Source organism: Candoia aspera, chromosome 1, assembly GCF_035149785.1.
Source record: "Candoia aspera isolate rCanAsp1 chromosome 1, rCanAsp1.hap2, whole genome shotgun sequence".
Lineage (NCBI taxonomy): Eukaryota > Metazoa > Chordata > Lepidosauria > Squamata > Boidae > Candoia > Candoia aspera.
In genome coordinates, this window is record NC_086153.1 from 218501720 (window position 1) to 218524548 (window position 22829).

Genomic DNA, 22829 nt, shown 5'->3' on the forward strand with positions numbered 1-22829 from the left:
TTTCTGGTGCTTTAGCCATTACACCAAACTGGCTCTTGACAGTAACATTAAGGTGCCTCAAAATTATGGTACTAAAGGGGATGTTAAAAGTGTGTGTTCACGATCCACACAGTCCATATAATTGTATTCTTCCTCTTAATATATTTTGAACATATTTCTTGTAATAAAAAATTTCCATTTATCCCTTCCCTTCATAATTCTCCATTTGTTTTAGTTACGTGCTAAAAGTATGTAAATAGTACAGTAACTGCCATTACAGGAAGTTTAATTAGAAAACCTTCTCGGAAACATACCCTTCTTTTGCTAATTTACTGTTAATAAGAACAATTCCTCTAAAATTTGACTCCATTTAAGAACTGACACCAATTTAGACTGCCTTAATGTAACAGTCTTTTCTGTTTTGAAAAAAGAAGTTGGCTTAAAACTAGGGTCTTCTGTTCACAGATGGAAGGGCTCATTCAGACTTCAGAAGGAGTCTGACTGAATAGCACGTTCTTCTGGCAGAAAGGAAGAAGAGGTGATCTTTTTAGATTTCCCCTTCCTACTGCAGTGCCCTGCCTTCAAAAACCAGGGAATGCTTCTACCAGAGGGAATAATGTTGAATCCATTTCAGTGTTTTTAGATTCAAAATCTTTGTTGTGACATGAACGTTCTTCTTGATTTTAATTAAAATTTCTTGCTTAATAAAAATAAGATATAACGTGTTTTAAATCCTCTCATATTACCCAGGAGAATGCTCTACCTGGGATTACCTCTCTGTAAACCTGCTTCATCCAGATTTATGAAAATAAAACTGACTTTAATAAACACAGCACATTGAATGTTTGGGTTGCTGCTGCCTGTACTAATGTGTGCCAACTAAATTTGCAACGACAGCTGGCAGATTTCAGAGACTAGTTATCTAATGTGGGAGAAGGTTGGCAGAGAGACAGAGAACTCCAAAATAACCAGAAGTGTGGCTTCCTAATTAAAGACATTTGTTAGTAACATTTTTTTTGAATTGTGAAGATGCCAAAGAAAATGTAGTGAGTGCTACATCATTGGCTCTGAGAATCTAAGGTGAATAATTGAAGAACTGGGCCAGGCTACCATTTATTAAAACATCTTGTGGTTTGCATTAAATTACCACCTTCTTAGGAATAAAATAGTTCTTAGAGGTTCCGCAGATGGGTAATATAGCATATTTTAAATTCTGTAAAGCGTGTAATGGGTGTGCCTTTTAATATCTTCCACTTCATCCAAACCAGTCAAGAATGTAGACTGCCCAGCCCTTTGTCCTTCCTGACAAAAGATGTCTTCAGAATAAAAGTAATTACAGAAATCCTTAATTAGATTATTTAACTGTGCATGAGTGCTGGAGTGCCTTGATCTGTTTGTGTACTTTACAGCCGGCTGTCTCCTGGAGGAGGTATGGCTGAAGGGAGTGAGGGTTTACTGCACAGGTAGCCCTAGACTTAACAACCATTTGTTCAGTGACTGTTCAAAGTTACAATGGCGCTGAACAGATAGTTGTTACGACCAGTCCTCAGGATTCTGGCCACCCCAGCAGCCCCACAGTCATGTGATCACGATCTGGGTGCTTGGCAACCGGCTTGCACTTACAACCAGTTTCAGTGCTGCATGATCACATGATCACTATTTGCAACCATCCTTGGTGGCTTCCGCAGAAAATCTCCCCCATACGTGCACCCTCCCCCAGCCCCCTTCATTCATGCTGCACCGGCCCCTCATGTACCTTCATGCACTCTCCCTGAATCTTGCCATGCCTCCCTTGCACACGCCCGCGCACCCCCACACACCCTCCCAGAGCCTTGCCACACCTCCCTCACACCATCATGCACCCTTCCTGGCCCTTGCTGTGCCTCCCTCACACCCCTGAGCACTCCCACACACCCTCCCTGTGCCTTGCCGCACCTCCCTTGTACCCTCATGCATTCTCCCCGAGCCTCAGTACGCCTCTCTTGTGCACCCCCTTGTGCCCTCCTCCACCCGGCAGCAGCCACTTACTTGCCTGCTGGCCTGTTTGCAAGCCACCTGGGACTTGCAACTTCTTGCCGGCTTCCACACTGACTTGCTTGTGGGAAGCTAGCAGGAAGTTGCCTCGCCTAAAGACTGGGATTTGGTTAATGATAGCAACCGGGACTGCAGGGATTGCCATCGCTAAGTAATGCAGTCACACTTTACAACCACATTGCTTAGCAACAGAAATTCTGGTCCCAATTGCCAACGTAAGTCAAGTACTACCTGTACCTAGTATTTTGTTGCAGGTATGATTTGCAAGTTTGCTAAAAAATAAATTAAATGGTACATTGGATTTATCATGAAGGTCATTTTTCTACCGCAAAGACAGGATATTCCATAGTAGGTATCTCTCTCCCACTTGCTCCAGAGGCAGGCCTAGGGAAAAAAATGGTGTTACTACCTATGGGAGAAGGTACCTCCATTGTCAGTTTTGGAATGACAAGCCCAAAATAGAACTCAAGGGAAGAAAAGTTGAAATAAATGAGTGATATGTTAAATTATATAATTTGGTTATAAATATTATTGCTTCTTGTATGAATTTCCCCCATGTTTTTGTCAACCCCTGGGTGGGCTGGGTGCTCTGTGTCTGCTGTAGAAAAAGGCGCCAGAGAATTGTAGAATGGGACATAGCAGAGCTGTTCCTGAGAGTGTGATCTTATATCTGGAGAGTTCTAGTCAGTTCATCTTTAAGTAATAACTTTAAGAAATTTTCTTTTGCGTAAACACCGCTTAACTGGCCTCTACTTTATTCTTTTGCTCCAGGAATATCCAGGAAAGCATGAATCCAGAAGATGAGGTGGATGAGTTTCTAGGCCGCGCAATTGATGCAAGAAGTATCGACCGGCTACGTTCAGAGCATGTTCGCAAGTTTCTGTTAACGTTCAGGGAGCTTGATTTGGAGAAAAAGGTGAACCTCCATAATGATGTATGGGTCTGTGAGATCCATCAGCAAGGGCCAAACTATATATCATGGCAGCAAATCAGTGCATTTAAACAGAGCTCTGTGTTAATCACATTATGTCCAAAAAGGGGGCATAATGGAGTGCATAGAACGTCCTTCCATTTGAAAACACAGTTTTATCTCATTAATGCTGCTGATTTTATTTCTTCTAAAGGGATCATTTTCAGTAGGGAAATGGATGGAAAATTACATTGGTTATCAGACTGAATTTGGGAGTGATGAAAAGTGGGGTGGTTCAACATTCCCACTTCAGGCATTTATACTGTTAATAACAATTCCCCACTTGGTCATCATGACCTCCCCCCCCACCCCCGTGTGTGTGTAAAAACAATACAAATTTTAAAGTAAAATTTGTAGTAAGTAAAAACAATACAGATTTTAAGTTAAAGATAAGAGAAATAGAGAAAATAGAAAAGTGAAAAAGAAATGAAAGAGAGAGAGAAAAGGAAAAAGGAAAAAAGAATAATAAAGAAGTGGCTTCTGATCTTCTTAACAGCAGTTTTAAGTACATTTATATTTTATCCTCTCTTTCTAAGGTTACTTCAAAGTTTCCTTCTTTCCATAATCTATCCTTTCTAATCATCAGATCCATAAAGCATCAGTTCATTTTTTCTTATTTCAGCAAAAAATCCATAAAGGGTTTCCAGTCACTAATAAATATAGTAGTTGATTTTTCTCTAAGCAAACAAGTTAATTTTGCCATCTCTGCTAATTCCATCATCTTCACCGACCATTCCTCCATTATGGGTATTTCAGAATCTTTCCATTTTTGTGCATATAGTTATCTTGCAGCAGTGATCATATATCAAAACAAACTTCCATGACTTTTTTCTAGTTGTCTGTCCATTAATCCCAACAAAAAAAATTCTGTTTCAGTTGAATCTTAGTCTTTAAATTTTTTTGTATCAGTATATGTATTTGAAACCAAAATTTTCTGGATTTTTTACAAGTCCACCAGGCAGGATAAAATGGCTCTTCATGTGGTCCACATTTCCAACATAAATTTGAGGTAGCTTTATACATTCTAGATAATTCTTCCGGAGTCATATACCAATGATACATCATTTTATAAAAATTCTCTTTTAGATTATAACATACTGTGAATTTCAATCCTTTCAACCACATGTTTTCCCACCATTCCAACAATATGTTATGTCCAAAATTCTTAGCCCATTTTATCATACCCTCTTTCACTTGTTCATCCTCCATTTCAAATTTCAGCAAGAGTTTATACATTTTGGCAATTACATGTTCATCATTTGTACATATAATTCAACTGCAAATTCTGTTTTCTATTGCTCAGTTCCAAATATCCTATTACTAGCTTGAATCCTTCACTTAACTGTATATATGAAAACCATTGAAAATTAAATCCCTCTGCAGTCAATTGCTCTCTTGATTTCATCTTATATTCTCCATGCTCTTGTTTTACCACCTCTCAATGGGTTAACCATTTCTCTTTATCTGCTGTTTCTTTCCTATAAAATGCTTCTTCTGCTGAGACCCATAAAGGCATTTTCAGGCAAAGTTTATATCTATTCCATATTTTCAGTATGGCACTTCTGACATAATGGTTTTTGAAATCTACATTAAGCTTAACTTGATTGTACCATAGGAAACCATGCCATCAAACCTCAGATCATGCTCTTCTAATTTTAAAATTCCCTTATTTCTTAGCAGCACCTACCAAGTATTTTACTTTTTTCTCAACCTTAAAACCAGTTTTTTCCATCAGTTTCATTTGGTTTTCCATTTCCATATTCTTTGTTAATATCTTTGTCTTTTGGTTATTAATTTTAAAACCAGCTAATATACCAAAATCCTTTAGTTTTTCTATTAATATTTCTATTCCTTCCAAAGGATCTTCCAAAATTATGACCAAATCATCAGCAAATGCCCATAATTTATGTTTCCCTTTTAATCCTCACTCCAGCAATTCTCTCATCTTGTCTTATCTCTCTGTTCAAAACTTCCAAAACTAATATGAATAACAGTGGTGACAGGGGACATCCTTGTCTTGTCCCTTTCTGTATCTCACAAGGTTTTGTTAATTCTCCATTTACAATGATCTGTGTCTTTTGTGAGGTATAAATTTATTTTATTCATTTAATAAAATCCTCACCAACGTCCATATCTTCCAAAATTTTCAACAAGGAAGTCCAGTTCAAATTGTCAAAAGCCTTTTCTGCATCTAGAAAGATCAATGCAGCTTGTTTTTCATTATGTTGTTCTAGCATGGTATTCCAAAATATCCAGTACATTTCTAATATTGTCTCTCAACTCTTTTGGATAAAAACCCACATTGAACTTCATGAATAAAGTCTTGTAAGACTATTTTCATCCTCTAAAATCATCATAAATAATTTCTAGTCATTATTTGTAGAATAATAATTATATTATTATGTAATTATTATAGAAACTAGGAGACCAAGAGTTCTAGTCCCGCCTTAGGCATGAAAGCCGGCTGGGTGACTTTGGGCCAGTCCCTCTCTCTCAGCCCAACTCACCTCACAGGGTTGACTAGAAAGTGATCACCATCCCTTAACATTAACTATGTCATATCCCTGGAAATAGGGACGCAGTGGCGCTGCGGGTTAAACCGCTGAGCTGCCGATCAGAAGGTCGGCGGTTCAAAACCGCGCGGCGGGGTGAGCTCCCATTGCTAGTCCCAGCTCCTGCTCACCTAGCAGTTCGAAAACATGCAAATGTGAGTAGATCAATAGGTACCGCTTCGGCGGGAAGGTAACGGCGTTCCGTGTCGTCATGCTGGCCACATGACCCAGAAAAATGTCTACGGACAACGCTGGCTCTAAGGCTTAGAAACGGAGATGAGCACCGCCCCCTAGAGTCGGACATGACTGGACTTTACGTCAAGGGAAACCTTTACCTTTACCTTTTATCCCTGGAAATATGTTAGAGCAGAAATAATCTTTCCCCTGATGCTTGAACATAATAATACTGAGGTGCGAATTAAATGGAATGATAATAATGCAATGGCAGTTGCCAATTGGATGGTAGCTCCAGAAACTATAGAAATTCATGCACACCTGTTAAATAATAATTCCCAAAGACCATATCTAGAATGGTATGAAATGTTAATGGCTAACCTTAAATCACTTTTTTATAAAGGAACACAACAACCCCTTAGAAACTGGGATATAAAAAATAAAAATTGGTTTGATCAGGAGTGCGCTCAGATGAAATGTGCATACAATGGGGCTTATAGAAATAGTAAAAACCTCGCCCCAGAGGACCAAATATATCTCTTAAAGAACTTAAAAACTCAGTTTAAATCTCTCTTAAAAGAAAAGAAAAAATCAGCACTGCAGGAGTCCTGGCAGAAACTTATCCAATCAGTCAGGATGAAAGACTCATCCCTTTTCTGGTATATTACCAGAGGGCTGGGAAAATCACTGACCCTTCCATCTAATCAGGTAACAACTCAAGTTTGGGAGGAATATTTTAGAGAGTTATATGTAGACCCAGCCAGCACTGAGAATGAGAGTCAGATTGATCTGGAGCAAGTTCAGAATTGGCCACCAGTTTTGGTCCAAGAGGTATGCCGATTGATCGAATCTCTTAAGATTAACAAGGCTCCAGGTGCTGATTGTGTTATGCCTGAAATGATAAAAAGAACTCTAGTTGGTGGGCACCTCTGCTAGCATCTGTATTCACATTTATAGACCAGACTGGTCACATCCCAAGAGACTGGGGGTTGGCAATAATTGTCCCAATTTATAAAAAGGATAACAAGAATGAGCCATGTAACTACAGGCCCATTAGCCTTTTGAGTGTTAGTAAGTTATATGCCAAACACTTAAATCTCAAATTACAAGACTGGATTGAGACAGAGGGCATAATTGATGAAGATGAACAGGCAGGTTTCAGAGAAGGGAAATCAACAGTAGGTCACATACTGGTACTACACCATCTTGTACAAAAATACACGTACAAAAAGAAATCATCCCTCTTTGTAGCCTTCCTTGATTTTAAACAAGCCTTTGATTCAATATCCAGAAATGTCCTTTGGGAAAAATTAAAAAATACAACTATAGATAGGTTCCTTCTCCACCTCATGCAGAAATTATATTCCAATTCCACCTTAAGAGTGAGGTGTAACCCTCTCGGGACCCTCTCTGGCATAGTAAACATGCAGAAAGGAGTGCAACAAGGATGTATTCTTGCCCCCACCCTTTTTACTCTCTATATTAATTCATTCGTGGACCTCTTACATAACATATATTCATGCACCCAACCTAGCACAGCGCAAAATTCCGATTCTCCTATATGCTGATGATGATGCTTTAATTTCGCAAACCCCAACTGGATTGAAAAGAGCAATTGCAGCAATGCTAAGGTACTGCAGACAAAACCATTTGGTTCTCAACTTAGACAAATCAAAAATTCTAGTTTTTGCCAAGAGAGTTAGGCAGCATTCCTGGAAAGTAGAAGGGCATAAGTTAGAACAGGTCAGTGTATTTATACCTTGGGGTGGTCTTCCACTTGAAAGGTACTTGGAATGCACACCAGAACTACATAACGCAATCAGCCCTCAGGTCAATGAACACCATTAAATTTTTTTATATACTGGCGGAGGACAATTAGGACCTGTGGCTTTAAAACTTTTTGAGGCCAAAATGTTGGCTCAAATTCTTTACCGGGCACAAATAGGAATTTATATGAAGAAGGTGCCGCAGGAAACAGTCCAAACAAAATTCCTGCAATTAATTTTGGCCGCACCCAATGGTACATCAAATGCCCAGTTAAGGCTAAAGACAGGAATGCTGTCAATTCAAGTGAGGTCCTGGAAGCTGATGATAAATAATTGGCTAAAAATCCAATTTTTCCCAGTTGGTCTAACTCCTTTAGTCCTAGTAGATAATTTCTCTTCATCCTGGAAGCAGGCGGTAGAATATAAGCTGGCTTTGTATGGACTCTCTCCTCTATTCTTAACATCGTTAGGCTATGATCAAGCCAAACAAATAGTCATCCAAAGAATGAAGGACATGGAGTTCCAGAATGAACTTAATAGGCTCCCACAACATAACAGAATTTGGATTAACGGGTGTAGGGGAACCAGCAAGATATCTCCTAAATTTAACATTTCCTAAATTGAGAATCGCATTCTTTAAAGCCAGATTCAGTATTCTCCCATCTGCACTACTCCAAGGCAGATACAACAAAGTCCCCATAGCTGAGCGTATCTGCCCATGCGGTGAAGAGGAGGTACAGTAGAAACCATTTTACATGTACTGCTACACTGTAAATTTTATAGGGATATCAGGTCAATTTACATTTTGCCCCTAATAGAAAAACTCCCTGGGTATCCAGCTAATTTTTATGTGAACTATCTACTTCAGGATTTAAAGCCTCACATGACATGTACAGTTGCCAAATTCTTTGTTGCTGCAATGAAAATAAGACAAATCCAGACAAAGAAATAACTCCCTATTTTAAAACGTACTTTTAAATTTGAAATATTTTGATTGATAAATTGTCAGGGGATATATAGTTTTATTTTATAATTTCTTACTGCATAATTTCTAACGTTTTAGGTTCACCCCATAAGGTAACAAATGCATTAATACAGTAATAGCAGAGTAAATGCTGTATTATTATGTGATATATTTTGTTAGTTTGTAGTTTATTATTGTATTTCTTGATGGTACTTTGTTTTTTTCTTTTAAATTTTGCTGGTCATTGATCAAATAAATATATATATATATATACACCTCACAGGGTTGCTGTTGTGGTGAAACTAGGAGGAGGAAGGAGTATTAGCTATGTTCGCTGCCTTGAGTTATTTATAAAAATAATAAAGATGGAATAAAAATAAGTAAGTAAGATAATTATATCAGGCAGTAGTTTTTGGGTGAAGTCAAATCTTGACCTTCTTTAGATATTAATGCTATATTAGCCTCTATTCAACTGTCGGCAATCTTTCCAGTATGTAAAATAGAATTCATCATTTTTTGCAACTGTTGTACCAATTCATCTTCAAAATATTTATAATAAGAGGCTGGTAAACCATCTGGTCCAGGCTCTTTCCCTATTTTTACCTTTTTTATGGCTTCACAAACTTCTCTTATGGTTAGAGATTCATTCATCAATTGTTTCTGTTTTTCTGTGACCTTTAATAAATTTTGTTTGTCATCAACCTTTGGCAGGGAAATTTCTTTATATAATTTAGAATAATATTGATGATTTTTTTTTTGCATTTTTAAGTTATCTGTTGTTATAGTATTTCCATCTTGTAATTGTAATATCATTTTTTCTTTTTCTTTCCTCAGTTTACATGCCAACCATTTCCCTGGCTTATTTACACATTCAGAATTCTTTTGTTTTGCATTGTTCATTTTTACTTCCATTTCTCTTACTTTTAACATGGAGAATTGCCATTGTAGGAGTTTAATTTGTTGTGAGATAATTTTCTTTTCTGGGGATTTCTTTAACTCTTCTTTCATTTTTATCTCATCTAAAATTGCTTGTGTTTTCTCTTTTCTCTCTCTCTCTCTCTTTTTTAAAGCTTGCTATTATATTGTATAAAATGTCCTCTCATAAAAGCTTTACTTGCATCCTAAACCATCCTTATGTCTGTACCTTTATTGAGATTGTTGTCAAAAATTCTTTCAACTTTTTGCTGTCTTCCATTACTGTTTCTTTCTGTAACAATGTTCCATTTAACTTCCATATGAAGGAACTGATTTTCCTTTTAAATGCTAAAGTCAGTGAGTTGAGGTCTGAAAAGGTATCTCCACTTTATGAACACTAGTAGCTAAATTCTTGGATATCTAAAACACATCAGTTCTTGAGAAAGATCGATGTCATTCAGAAAAATAAGTGTAGTCTTTTGCATCACCATTTTTATATCTCCATGCATCTACAAGCTCTAAATTGTCCATCATATAATGTTTTTCCCTCATTCCCACAGCCGTTCTACTCATGAGAAGACTGCAACTTCCATCCTGCGGTCTCCTCATGAGGAGCAGCTGTCCAGGGTGCAGATGGGCAATCTCTCAGTCTCTATCCAGAAAGACTTTCGCCAGCTAGAAATCACCACTGGACACCGTTCACTGTCACAGCACCATCTCTACTACTTTGGAGACATCTAGTCTGCCACAGAACCTCACCTGGAAACCTGGTCATCATGACCTTCCACATGATTTGGGCAGACACATATTTCAAGACTTGGGCTTGTTATTTCCACGTCTGTTTTAGCCCTTAGTTCAAATCATTCTTTTCAGATTTTGCCCCGGCAACTAGAAAAAAGTTACTTTTTCATGTTGGCAAAAAGCTTATGTGCAAACAGCCTCCTTTCAGCGAAGGTAATGTTCAGAAAGTTTTTGAAAGAGGTGGTCTTGCATGAGGTACACTTAGCTTATGATCTTTGATCTTCTTTCCAAGCAGTTCAAATACTTTTAAAGGTAATTGTTTCCAAAGTCCCTGCAATCAATCTGAAAACCTTTTCATTGGTGTCCAGGGGACCTAACAGCTCAGTCAATAGAGCAAGCCAAATCTGCTAAGAAGTGCTAGTAATAAAAGGCAATGGTGGCTCTCCTAAAATTGCTAGATTACCGTTTCTAAAATCCCTGATCTTCCTATTGATCTTCTACTGGGACCAAACAACATCTAGTAGGCCATAAATTGCTGCCTGTGAATGGGAGTTTTAAGAACATTCGGTAATGGAATGGTTTCTTTCATTGCAGTATTCCAAACAGGTGGATGATCGATTCGGTGCATATGTGGCTTGTGCTTCCCTAGTCTTCCTCTTCATTTGCTTTGTTCAGATCACAATAGTGCCACAGTAAGTAGATCTTTGTACCTTTGCTTATCTATCTATCTATCTATCTATCTATCTCTGGCTTTGTTGCACTAAAGCAAGACTGGGTAGCAACTGGTGGCCCCTAAGCCCTTTTATGGTTCTTGAACCCCCTCTGCCTTTGCTACTAAATCCCAGTAGCACAATTGTCCAAAGTGAGCAGTACAGTATCCCAGCATTTTAGCATTTTATATGTATATAGCAAGGTAATGCTTGCTACCACATATAAAGAGGAGTGGGGCCAAAATACTTGTGAATGGCTTCATTTATTTATTTTTATTTGTTTAATGTAGAGGCCGCCTGACTCCATATGACTCTAGGCAGCTTACATTTTAAAAGCAAGAACCATAAAAGTAGGAACAGCTCATAGATGACTGGAAACTTTAGGAATTTAGGAATCTTTCCATCTGAAAATATTTAATTGATAAATAGATCTTTTAAAAAGTTGGACTTTGGTACTTTTGCTCAACTGCTGTTCAGTTTCACTGTAAACTGTGCAAGATACATTCTCTAGAAGTCTCTTGCAGACATTAATTTGCATATATTTTGAATACCTGAGGCAGAAGCAGCTGTGGCAGTATCACCTCATCTTGACGATTTGTGGGCAAAGACATCTTGAGAGCTTCAGATTGGGTGGGACTGCTGTAAATAATAGGGATGTTCAGTGCTTCAAACTAGAAGGCAAAGAGGGGCTTCTGAGAGCAAGGAGGCATGAATGTTCTAACAGCTGGCAACTCCTTAAAGCAGCCACTCCTATCCCAGGAATGTGCAGCTGTCACACATTCCCCAAAGAAGATGCACTTGGTTTAAAGAGTTGCAAACTGGTGCCAGTCCCCTGCACTTTCTGGCTTCCAAATATTAAATGCTGCCCATCCTTGTAGATAATACTCATGACCCTGCCATATTTTGAACTGCCATGCTGAACTGTGTCAACATAAGCTATGTTGTGGCTTTGGTGAGCCATCAAGCCCAAAATCTGCCCTCACAGAAAGGAGGAGTTCTGGGGAATAGGTGGGCATGGCATGCTTCTGACTTGGGAGCATGCAGGGTTAAGCTAACGTGGTAACCCTGCTCTATCTGGCCTTCTTGAGCCTAGAGCAGGAGGAAAATAGGAACAGAAATGGTGAAGAAAAGTGTTAATGGTGAGGGATGGCATCTTAGCCAACTTTGTAAGTAGGCTCAGACCTGATTAGTACTTGGATACCACCAAGAACTCCCAGGACTGTAGGCTGGATCAAAAGTTGAAAAACGTTTCAGAAGAACTAATGGTGTTGCGTGGAACTGATCCCCTCCAAGCTGGTTTCAGGAAAGGGAGAGGAATGAGTAGTACATCAAAGAGGCTTCTTCCTTTCCCAGAGAGAATGCCAGAGTCATGGGGGAGGTTTTACAATTCCAGCATTTCTCCCATCTGCCCCTCCCCCATCTAAGGAAGCAGGAGATGTTGTGGTGAAGGAGAAAAATGTGTGAAGGGGAGGGATGTTCAAGAAGGAAAGAGGTAGGAAATGAAGAGGGGTTGCCAGGAAAGTGGAAAGGTTATTGAGAGGAAATGAAAGCAGCTCGAGCTGACGCTGTTCAAGAATATCTGCGCTACCTTACCCATGAAACTTCACAGGCCTTTAACTATCTCTGTAAACTCTGTCTCTGGGGCAAAAGCTCCAGCACAAGAAAAGGCAGAACTGGTTCAAAAAGCTGCAGTAATAAAAAATGTAATCATTTACATTCTAGAGTGCTTAAACTAGAAACACTAAAAGAAAATCCAAAAGAAGCTTGCAGCTAAATTCAGGCTGATCTCTGCATTGAATGTATGATCAGAAGGGACTGAAGTGGTTCCTTCTGGCTAAGTTCAGCATCTTGGAGCCTTCATATTACAGGTGTGTGATTTCCCTTGAATGAGGACTTTCACAGGATTTGTCACTTTGCTGAGTTCTTATAGAAACTGCCCCAGTAATCACAAAAATAAGAATACTTGCTATTTTGCCTGTGAGTGCTCCCACCCATCTTACGCAGTGCTGGAAATGTGTCCTGGGCATCTGTTGCTGAGACAAGGTTTGGACTTGTTTTCACAACCCATTCTGTCAAAAAACAAATAGACATCTGTTTGTAATCGCACTTTTATGTGTTTCTGGATGTTAATTTATTAATATGTGCCCCTGTCTGATTTTAAAATAGCATGGCAATATAGCAAATACATTCACATACCCATTTTTCCTCAGACAGTAAACTAAACAGAAAGAAGCCTCATAAAAGTATAAGGTCACAGTCATAAACTAATACATTATTTGATATCATTACTAAGATGTAAGATAGCTTCTTGGAAACAGAATAAGCACATATGTTTATTTATTAATTTATTAATAGGTAACAAAACCAAATTTTTAAGGGATCTTGAGGTAAAAGAGATTCCATTTAACTGGATTAGGTGGGAGCTGGACTTGAAGCTGTACCTGCATGTGGTTATGCAGAAGAGTGCACATTCTGCATAACCATAGGACTCTGCAAAGCTTTGGGTTTAGTCCAGAGCTCTGCAAAGTTGAATCTGATCTAGATGAAGAAGAAAAATATTAAATAAATGGAAGTAATCGTGGTAATAGAGAGCCAGTTTGGTGTGGTGGTTAAGGCACCAGGCTAGAAACAGGGAGACTGTGAGTTCTATTCCCACCTTAGATACAAAGCCAGCTGGGTGACCCTGAGCCAGTCATTCTTTCTCAGCCCTAGGAATCAGGCAAAGGAAAACACTTGGTAATGTATCATGGTATCATGGTAATGTATTATTCATGGTAATGTATTATTCAAATTCAACTAAATAAAATACTGATTTTTTTTCAGTTGTCCCACTATATCAGTTGTCCCAATTTCCCAAAAAGGTATCAAGATTTGAAACTGCCACAATCAAGTTGGATGGAATTTATGAGAGATGTAAGCCATTCAATTAGGGAAGGTGATTTAAATTTGCTATCTACAACACTGCAAACCAAAACCAGCTCTGTTTCTGCATTCTTCAAGCAAGTCCTTTAGAGCAATATGTCAATGAAGATTCTCAGTCATCCAGGTGGAATTGTCTGTAGGTTGAGTCATGGCAACTAGATTTCTTTCTTAAGAACCCTAAGAAAGAAATCCAGTTGCCATGACTCAACCTACAGACAGGTCCTTTAGAGCAGGACTTCAGCTGACTGGCTGAACAACAACAACAAACAACAACAAAAAAGATAATTCAAACCACAGCCATATCTAGTTTAACCTTAAGTTTCATGACGTAAATAGTTATTTTCAAGTAATTGCAGTTTAACCCTGATAAAAAGACAGGCCCCAGAACTCAAAGAGATCTTGAAGATAGACAAGCAAGCAGGCAGGAAGATGTAAGTAGGCTTCCCCCAGCCTGCATTACTTCAGTTATGTTATGATTACCACTTTAACTAGTACAACCTACTGGCCAAATTGGCTGGGAAGTTGGGGAATGGTAAATTATTGGGAAAGATTCTTCAGCTGCATTCTACCATAAAACTGGTATTGGCTTTATACCCATGATGCTGTCTTGATTTCTACTTGGCATGTCTAGGAGCTGTGGTTTGTTAAAGGCACTGACAGGAGTATGTTAAAGATACCGTACTCTTCTTGAGCTACCACTCCCAACCATGCGTTGGGTATGTATATTAAATTTGTATGAAAGTTCTCTAAGAGCAGATAGAGCAACAACATTATCATCCTTGGTAAGAGCCCTGTTCAGACCTAAGAGTCTCTGCACAATAAAATAGTTTTCCAGAAAGAAATCTTTTACCTACATTTTCCCTCTTGCCAGTTTTATATTCTTAGAGGAAGATATCCATATTTCAGCAATATTTCAGCCATATGACATCAGGTCAAATGTAACATAAAATGTTGCTTTTAGAAACTCTGATATCTTCTCTAAGTAGTAAAGGTATAAGGAGGGAATGTGAGCACAAAGTGCAGTGCCACAAAAATGGTTTATAGGAGTGACGCTTTGTTACTCAACTGATAAGGGAATAGATGCTTCACAATTCTGAATATATTTTGAAGGGGGCTTTGAAATTTAATTTTTTTAGCAAATACTGCAGTGATCATTTCATTATAATCAGCAGGAATACCAGGAACCTCGTGAATAAATTAGCAAGTAGAAGTGCTCCTTGTAGTCAAAAAAGAGTTTGAAATCCTGCTGGCTTTCACAAGGTTAGCCTTAATGTTGCTGAGCTTGATAATCATTGTAGTTGAATTATAGATGAGGTTGCATAGCAGGAGGAATGTAAGCCTTTTTTGTTTGTGGATTTTATATATAATAAGTCAGAAAAATTGTCAAGAAAAAAATTTGCAGTCATATATAGTAATGATGTTCCAAACCAAAATGGCAGTTAACTCTAAATAAAAATCTAAATATAGTTTTGCTCCAGTGGTCTTTAGAAATGCATCTGAAGGCAGCCGAATTACTGGTGGCACGCAACCACGTTGTACCTTTGCTCTGTCATCCTTTTGACTTTCTATGGGCATTTTTTCAGAGTAGGGAGACAACAAGGAGGAATGATGGAGAAATAGGAATATTGCCAGCTTGCCCAATACTGTGCGTGCTACAAAGAATTTGTACCCAACATAATACATTATACCAGCAAGATACTGCAATTAAGTATTGTCTAGTGGGATATATAAAAGCAAGTTTCTTGCCTCTACAACACTTCAGTTCAAGAATGTGTTATGGAACTCTTATTCCCAGCATCCCCTGCCATTTATCATACTGGTTGGGGCTTCTGGGTAATTACAGTTCAGCAGCATCTGTAGGGCTTCCTACCCCTGGTTTGATTCTTGCTGCAGATACCTCTGTAATGGAAATCATGTGTAATAATACCAAGGAGGACGGCATTGTCATGACCCACCTGATTCTTGCTAATTAAGAAATCCCAGTGAATGAGTTTTTCCCATTCTCTATTTGTATCTGAAGCAAATTGCTCCTGTGTACGAGGAGGAAGCAATTGCAGTGGGAAAAATGGTATCATAGAGAAAGTCTTAAGTACTTTCTTTTCCAACTAAGTTTCCCCAAGTGATCCTTTTATGAAAATGTTTTGAAGATAAACCTGTAGCAGAAAATCTCCCATCCCATCACTGAAATTGAACTTCTGGTTTCTCCTTCAAACAAGGAATTGTAGATCCACATGAATGTGGACTTCAAGTGTATAACAGACAATTTGAAACAGGAACTAGAAATTGGGCACAGAGGAATTAAACGTTCTTTTAAATAATCTCTTTTTGTCAAGTTTTGTGGTAGAAAATTCTGTTTTAGCAGTATCCAAGTCAATGCATGAGATTAAACAAGAGACAGATTATTAAAGGAAGCCATTTTTTCTGACCCTTTCTATCATTCAAATGCAATAAAGTTTTAAAGAAACTTGAGTGCTGAGTAATGATAGCTGAGGCAGCCAGGATTGGGATGTTGGAAATGAAGAGAGCAGGCATGAAGAGAGAGTGGTAGGAAACATTTTTTGACCAAGAGAAGCAAGGGAGGCAACCAAAAAGCAAGCCAGCAACAACCCCATGAAAACAACGCACTGTCAAGGAGGGGGAGGAGGACCAAGGGAGGAGGGGAAATAGGATGCAATTCACTGCAGGCAGGTGTGGCTGGCTATGAAATACTAAACGGGGGGTCTCTCAACAGTAACCAGTTGTTTCAGATCCCTTTATAAAAATGAGTTATGTTTATACTGATTAAAATGATTGGTACTATACATATAATTTCAGTCTCACAGTGATCTCCCAAGCAGAATGGTATTTCTTATGAAAGATGGAGCTTCCTGGCTGGGTTAGTAATTTATCGAGAACCGTGATTGGCTCTGAGGTTTCTTCATCAACCTTCCCCAACCTGACTTTGGATAATGCAATCAACTCCATGGTGGGCCATCTCCGCAACACGAACTTTCTCTCCCCAAAACTTGCTGGAAGACACATCTCTGTTGTGTTCTATGCAGATGATGCAGCAAGACTTTCAAGAACACCTACTGGCCTTAAAAGAGCACCAAGAGCACTAACTCAGTACTGCAAGGAGAACCAGTTGGAACTCAGTTATCAGAAAACTAAAATCATTTGCTGAAAGGCCCCAAAGCCACTCCTGGAACATATATGGCCACAGGATTGAGTAGGTCTCCTGTTTAAAATACCTGGGGATAGTCCTTCATTCTCCTGGCAGTAGGAAAGCCCATGGGGACTACATTGCTGAAAATGCACAGAGGAGCTCAGCTGCCATCCTTAAATTCCTTAAGATAAAAGGTGGCCACTATATACCTGCAGCACTCAGGTTATTTGAAAGCAAGCCAATAGCACAACTTCTTTATGGTGCCCAGCTGGGCCCCTTCTCCCATTTTGCACCATGAGAACTTGTATAATCCAAATTTCTAAGATCAGCCCTTCAAGTCCCAAATTGTGTCTCTAATGCCAACCTGCAACTAGAGACAGGCTTCATGGAAGTGGAGGCTAGAGTGTGGGTGACATACTCAACTATTGGCTCAGACTATCCTTTTTTCCCCTTGGCCTTGCCCTATTAACTATGGGTGATGATTTTCAATCCACATGGAAACAGGCAGAGGTAACTAAGATCTCATCCTTGGGCTTCTCTCCAGGTCGTCTTCTCAGCATGAGATACAGTCAGGCCAAAGCACTCATTAAGCAGCATGTAGCAGACACAGAGCACCAGTTGGATCTAGCCAGAACTCTAACCTTTATTGCCAGTGAATCCAACAGGTACTCTGCCCCCCCACCCTGTGATATACCTAACTAAACCTGAAATCCCTAAACACTGGAGGGCTTTACCCTGGCATAATGTCATGCCCTTCCCTCAGCTGTCCTTGAAGACCAATACAGGAAGATTCTCACCTGGAGGGCCAATGCCCTTGTGATTCTGGACACACAGAAACAACAGAGCATGTGCTTTTCCAGTGCTTGTATTATAGCGACATCCGTACTAGCCTCATCTCACCATTACTGCATAAATACCCAGGGCGCACAGGACAATTCTACACCTTCCTGCTGCTTTCAGATACCAACCCCGCTACAACATACAATATTGCCAGGTTCTGCACAGCAGTGCTCAAAATTTGTTGGATGATGACCTGTGTCATAAACTAAACTTAATGAGCATCTAGTTTGCCATATAAAAGTGCTCTGTAATTTGATACAGTCTTCCACATACTAACCTTTTATGCTCCCCATCTAATGCTCCTACCCCTTCTTTTAGATTCTTATAGACATATATATATATATATATATATATATATATATATATATATATATATTTTCATTCTTTTTTTCTTATTTTTAGACTGTGATGTATCTTCTGTGCTTTTTAATTGACTGTGCCCCATCCTCCTTATGCTGGTCTATGACCATAATAAAGATTTGATTTGATTTGATTTGATTTGATTTATGGATAATGCAAACTGTAGGCCAGCATAGTTGGAGGGATGTGAATCAGGGGAGCTGCTGTGTGTTTATTTATTTATTTATCACATTTTGCCACCGCTCATCTCCCCCCAAAAGAGGGACTCTGGGCGGTTCACAATGAAGCTAAAAATTACAATAAAGCTAAAAAATTAAAATACAATAAAGCCACAATTAATACATAAAATATAAATATAAATACAAACTATAAATATAAATAAAATATTCAATTGACTTATAGTCATATATATTTCACCGTGACTTTATTTTCTGGTTTCAGCTCAGTGTTTATGCTGGCGTTTTACCTGTCCTGTTTTGTGATATTGACCACAGTAGTGTTTGTTTCGGTCATTTACTCCTGTTTAAAGGTGAGTTGCTCCCTTACGCACTATTTTAATTAATTGCCTGTTTTGAGGCTGAAACCCAGTGATATACTATATAATGAAATCACCACACTGACGTCCTGCAAAAAATTATCTCTTGTATTACATCTTTATCATTGTCCTTCTGCCAAGAACTCCAGGTAGAATCCATAGGTTAATATTAGTAGAGACTTATTAATTGGTCCATTTATATCAGCTTTCCTCAACCACTTCTGAAAACCAAAATACATTTCCTACAGGATAGTTGAGATCTCTTGATTGGAGTGGGACATGGAATCTTTTTGCACTGAGGACTCACACGTTTTATTAAAAATATTAATAGATGAACGGATGTTAAAAATAATGAGCCACCTCACTAGTTCGCCCATGCCCTGGGGTCTCAAGGCCTGCTGACATGACCAGGTCTTGAGGGACCTCCGGAAGCTCAGAAGTGATGAAGCCAATCTCACCTCAGGTGGAAGAAGATTCCATAGAGTGGGCACCGCCAGAGAAAAGGCCCACCACCAAATGTAGCTCCTAAGACGACGGAACCCCTAACATGCCCTCTCTGCTGGATCTGGTGGGATGGGCAGATAAAATTGGGGAGAGGCAGTCTCTCAAATAACCCAGTTCCATGCCATTATTGGCCATTTAACCTTTCCCATCAAACATTCCCATCCTAAGTTATCAGTGTTCTCTCCATGGACTAGTGCTTCATGAAATTAGACTTCTTCATTGTAACATCCAGAACAATAAAATGCTGATTTGTTTGATGAAACTACTTTCATACTTCCCATGTAATGTATTCTGCTTAGTTATGCAGTTTTGAAAAATCATTACCAAATGATCAAATGACAAGCAATTAGATTCTCTGATAGAAGTAAAGAGTGACTTATTTTCCAGATTTGAAGTATTATGTTTTCAAATGTCATCAATCAGCAAGAATCATAAATATATCATCATTCAGTATTTTTACTGTTTTTTTAATCCATTATTTCATATTTGACTTGCTCCAGAGTTCTGCGGTAGTCTGAAGAGCAGCATGTAGTTTGGGGGCAATGACATTGTAGTCCAGCACATCCAGAGGGCACCAGACTGGAGGAGACTAATTTATGAGGTTTTAAAGCTACTCCTATATTTAAGGAGGATATCAGTACTTTTAAGGAGTTCTGATAATAATTTTGCTTTCAGTACAGTAAATGATTTATTTTATTTCTGCCAATGTAAGATGAGTGGCACTTCACTGTGATTCATCCATAGCAGGAGCAGCTGTTGTGCTACACTCTTAGTTTAACCGCAAGAGTATTGTCAGATGTTGTTGTTGTTATCATCATCTTCATCATCACTATTATCAGTATAATATTGCATTTTCCTGTATCTTATTATACTGTGTTCTTCTATGTTGGTGACTCCCCCTTTCCAATCCATCCCATCGCCTGTGCTAGAAAACACATGGACATTCTCTGATTTGTATGCAGAGGAAAGTGACAAATTAAAAATAGTCAACACTGCTGTGGATTGTTTCCCTCTCCCTCGTTTTATAAGAGTTGCCAGCAAATCAGTGTTTCCTATCATCAAAGAGTTTCATAATTATGCTTGTGTTTGAGGGAAGCTAAAGTCCTTCTCTAGGTGCAAAAAAACAGGTGGGGGTAGAGTTCAATGGGTTAGTCATTGCTAAAAGACTAATCTACAAACCACTTCTCCCTGTTGTGGGTTTTTTCCCTCTCTTTTTAAAGGAAACTTGCTCTGAAGATGAAATAATAGTGATGGATATGGGAGCTGCTGTTTCTCTTTTGTTTCAGATTTTTCTCTGGGAATGGCAGTGGAGAGGACTGTGATGAGCTGAAATTAACACTCAGCAGGGAGGCTTTTAACTTCTATAGAATTTCTGAATTTGCATTCTAAAGTATCTGTTTGGTCTCCATGGATTTGTGACATTAAAAAATGTGTGGGGGAGATTTGAAAGAAAACAACCCTTACCACCAAACAAAAAACCTAGGGATTGTAACAGAAAGAGTGAGGTGGGGGAGTGGAAGAGGAAGAACCAAAGGAAAGCAGGACTGTCTAGGCATACAAGGATAAGAGTCTCAGCACACACAAACTTCAAGGATCTAAAATTCATTTGTCAAAATTCTTTGAACTTTGTTTTTTCAAGATAGTATTGATAATTACTGAGCCACCCTTGATAATATATCAATCAGTTTTTAGGGTTATCAGATTTAATCCTAGTTAACTGTTCTATGCCTCATATACTTCTGGAGTTTTAGGGCATTTTCATTTGTCAGCATCCATATCATCAATTCACTGTTTTGTTTGCATTAATTGTCCACCTAACCTTGATCTTCCTTTACCCTTTTTATATAAGAAATATCTAAATAGTTTGCAATCTTGGAAACAGAACAGAATGCTGAAGATTTCAGAAGCATATACAAGTTGATATATCTGTTCTGAGATTAGACTTTGATGCACAATATTAAACAAGGGTTAATATTCTTAATTTTGGGTGCCATTCTCTGATTTTTACATAAAAGCTACTATATTTACCAGGGAGAATAAAGTCAGTATAACAAGTTACTCAAGCAATTATATATTCCTGCTCCAAAAATTACATGGGTGTCGGGAGAGACACTTGGCCATTAATTCATTCTTGGGCAATTAACATTAATGCCTTCAGCTTTTTAGTGTGCCAGGTATTTGTACAAAACCATAGTTTCAAATACTTATTTTCTCCCTATATTCAGCTGTTTCCAGTTCCACTCCAGACTCTTTCTCGGAAGATTGTTCAGTCCAGGACCAATAACACCCTAGTTGGGGTCTTCACTATTGTACTGGTTTTTCTCTCAGCCTTTGTCAATATGGTATGTTACATTTCCCTTTCCTGATTGAGCTTTAGTGTGATTTACTGCAGAAGCTGAAGAGCAAGGCCTCAGAGTCTTTTCAAAAAGTTGCTATGGGTTGGTAATTATTAACACACAAAGTATAGAATAATCATACACAGTGTATTTAATTGATTAGATTTAATGTTTATTAAACAAAAAATGAATAAAATTTGCTTTGTACATACCTCCCTTCCTTGTCCCAAAGCACATGTCAGAATATAACTTGTAGCACCCTACCTACAGGCTACTGTGTCTCCTTAGTAATTGACATGTAGTTTGATTTAAGAAGAATACTTCCTTGAAAACTGGTGGCCTCCATAAACTTCTCTAGTCCCTGTTTAAAACCATAACATGTCACCTCTATGTCAGCAAGTTGACTATGCATTGTGTAAAGAAATACTTCCTTTGTTCTTGATCTCTCCACATTTTCCTTCAATGGAGGACTCTAGATTTTAATACTACAAGAAGAAAACTTCTCTCCATCCACTTTCTCATTTCCCATGTGCGTTGGTATAAAGAGCTACCTCTGAAGACATGGATATGCTGTGAGGTGTAAAGAGTGCTGTTTGATTAGTCTGTTTTCTCCTTGAATTTGTCTTTGTTTCGTGTTTATCTTTTGCTTTCTGCCAGTTCACCTGTAGTACTGTGGACCTTCTCGACTGCATAGCTGCAGAGTATAACCTCACTCCTAAGGCGAATGTGTGCCATATTAGCTATTCCAATTATAGCCTGGAAACCACACAAGGATTCTGTGCTACTTCCCAGCCAAACTGTAACTTTCCAGAGGTATTGCTTCATGCTGTAATGTGGGTGCATTTGTTTTGGGTAAAAATGGCATCAACAGCTATGTGGAATCCTTCATTGAAAGAGGGTTTGAGTTTCTGCAGTTTTCTCTGCCACTCAACTCTTAATCCATCTGTTTGTTTGTCCGTTTGTTTATTTTCTATCCTGCCTTTATTATTTTTATAAATAACTCAAGGTGGCGAACATACCTAATACTCCTTCCTCCTCCTATTTTCCCCACAAAACAACCCTGTGAGGTGACTTGGGCTGAGAGAGAGGGACTGGCCCAAGGTCACCCAGCCGGCTTTCGTGCCTAAGGCGGGACTAGAACTCTCAGTCTCCTGGTTTCTAGCCCGGAGCCCTAGCCACTAGGCCAAACTGGCTCTCTCTATGATCTTCAGGAAAAAACCTTCATGTTGCATAGAATGAAGTTGTAGAATCTTCATCTTCAGACTGAGGGGTGAAAAGTCCTATTTCAGAATATTCCTGCATGTAATCAGACTGCCTTGCAAATTAGGACACCACAGGGAAGGCATTAGCATAGCCCTCTTCTGAATTGCTGCTTTTCTCTG

General features: G+C 38.7%; 1 protein-coding gene across 1 annotated transcript in view; it reads left to right on the forward strand.

The window, feature by feature from the left end:
* The window catches only part of ADCY5 (adenylate cyclase 5), a 233106-nt gene that overhangs the window by 192084 nt on the left and 18193 nt on the right, over positions 1–22829 (forward strand). The window contains exons 10-14 of the mRNA XM_063288785.1: positions 2785–2929; positions 10690–10787; positions 18514–18601; positions 21337–21453; positions 22105–22260. Coding sequence (XP_063144855.1) covers positions 2785–2929; positions 10690–10787; positions 18514–18601; positions 21337–21453; positions 22105–22260 — 604 coding nt within the window. The remainder of the gene's footprint in view (positions 1–2784; positions 2930–10689; positions 10788–18513; positions 18602–21336; positions 21454–22104; positions 22261–22829) is intronic.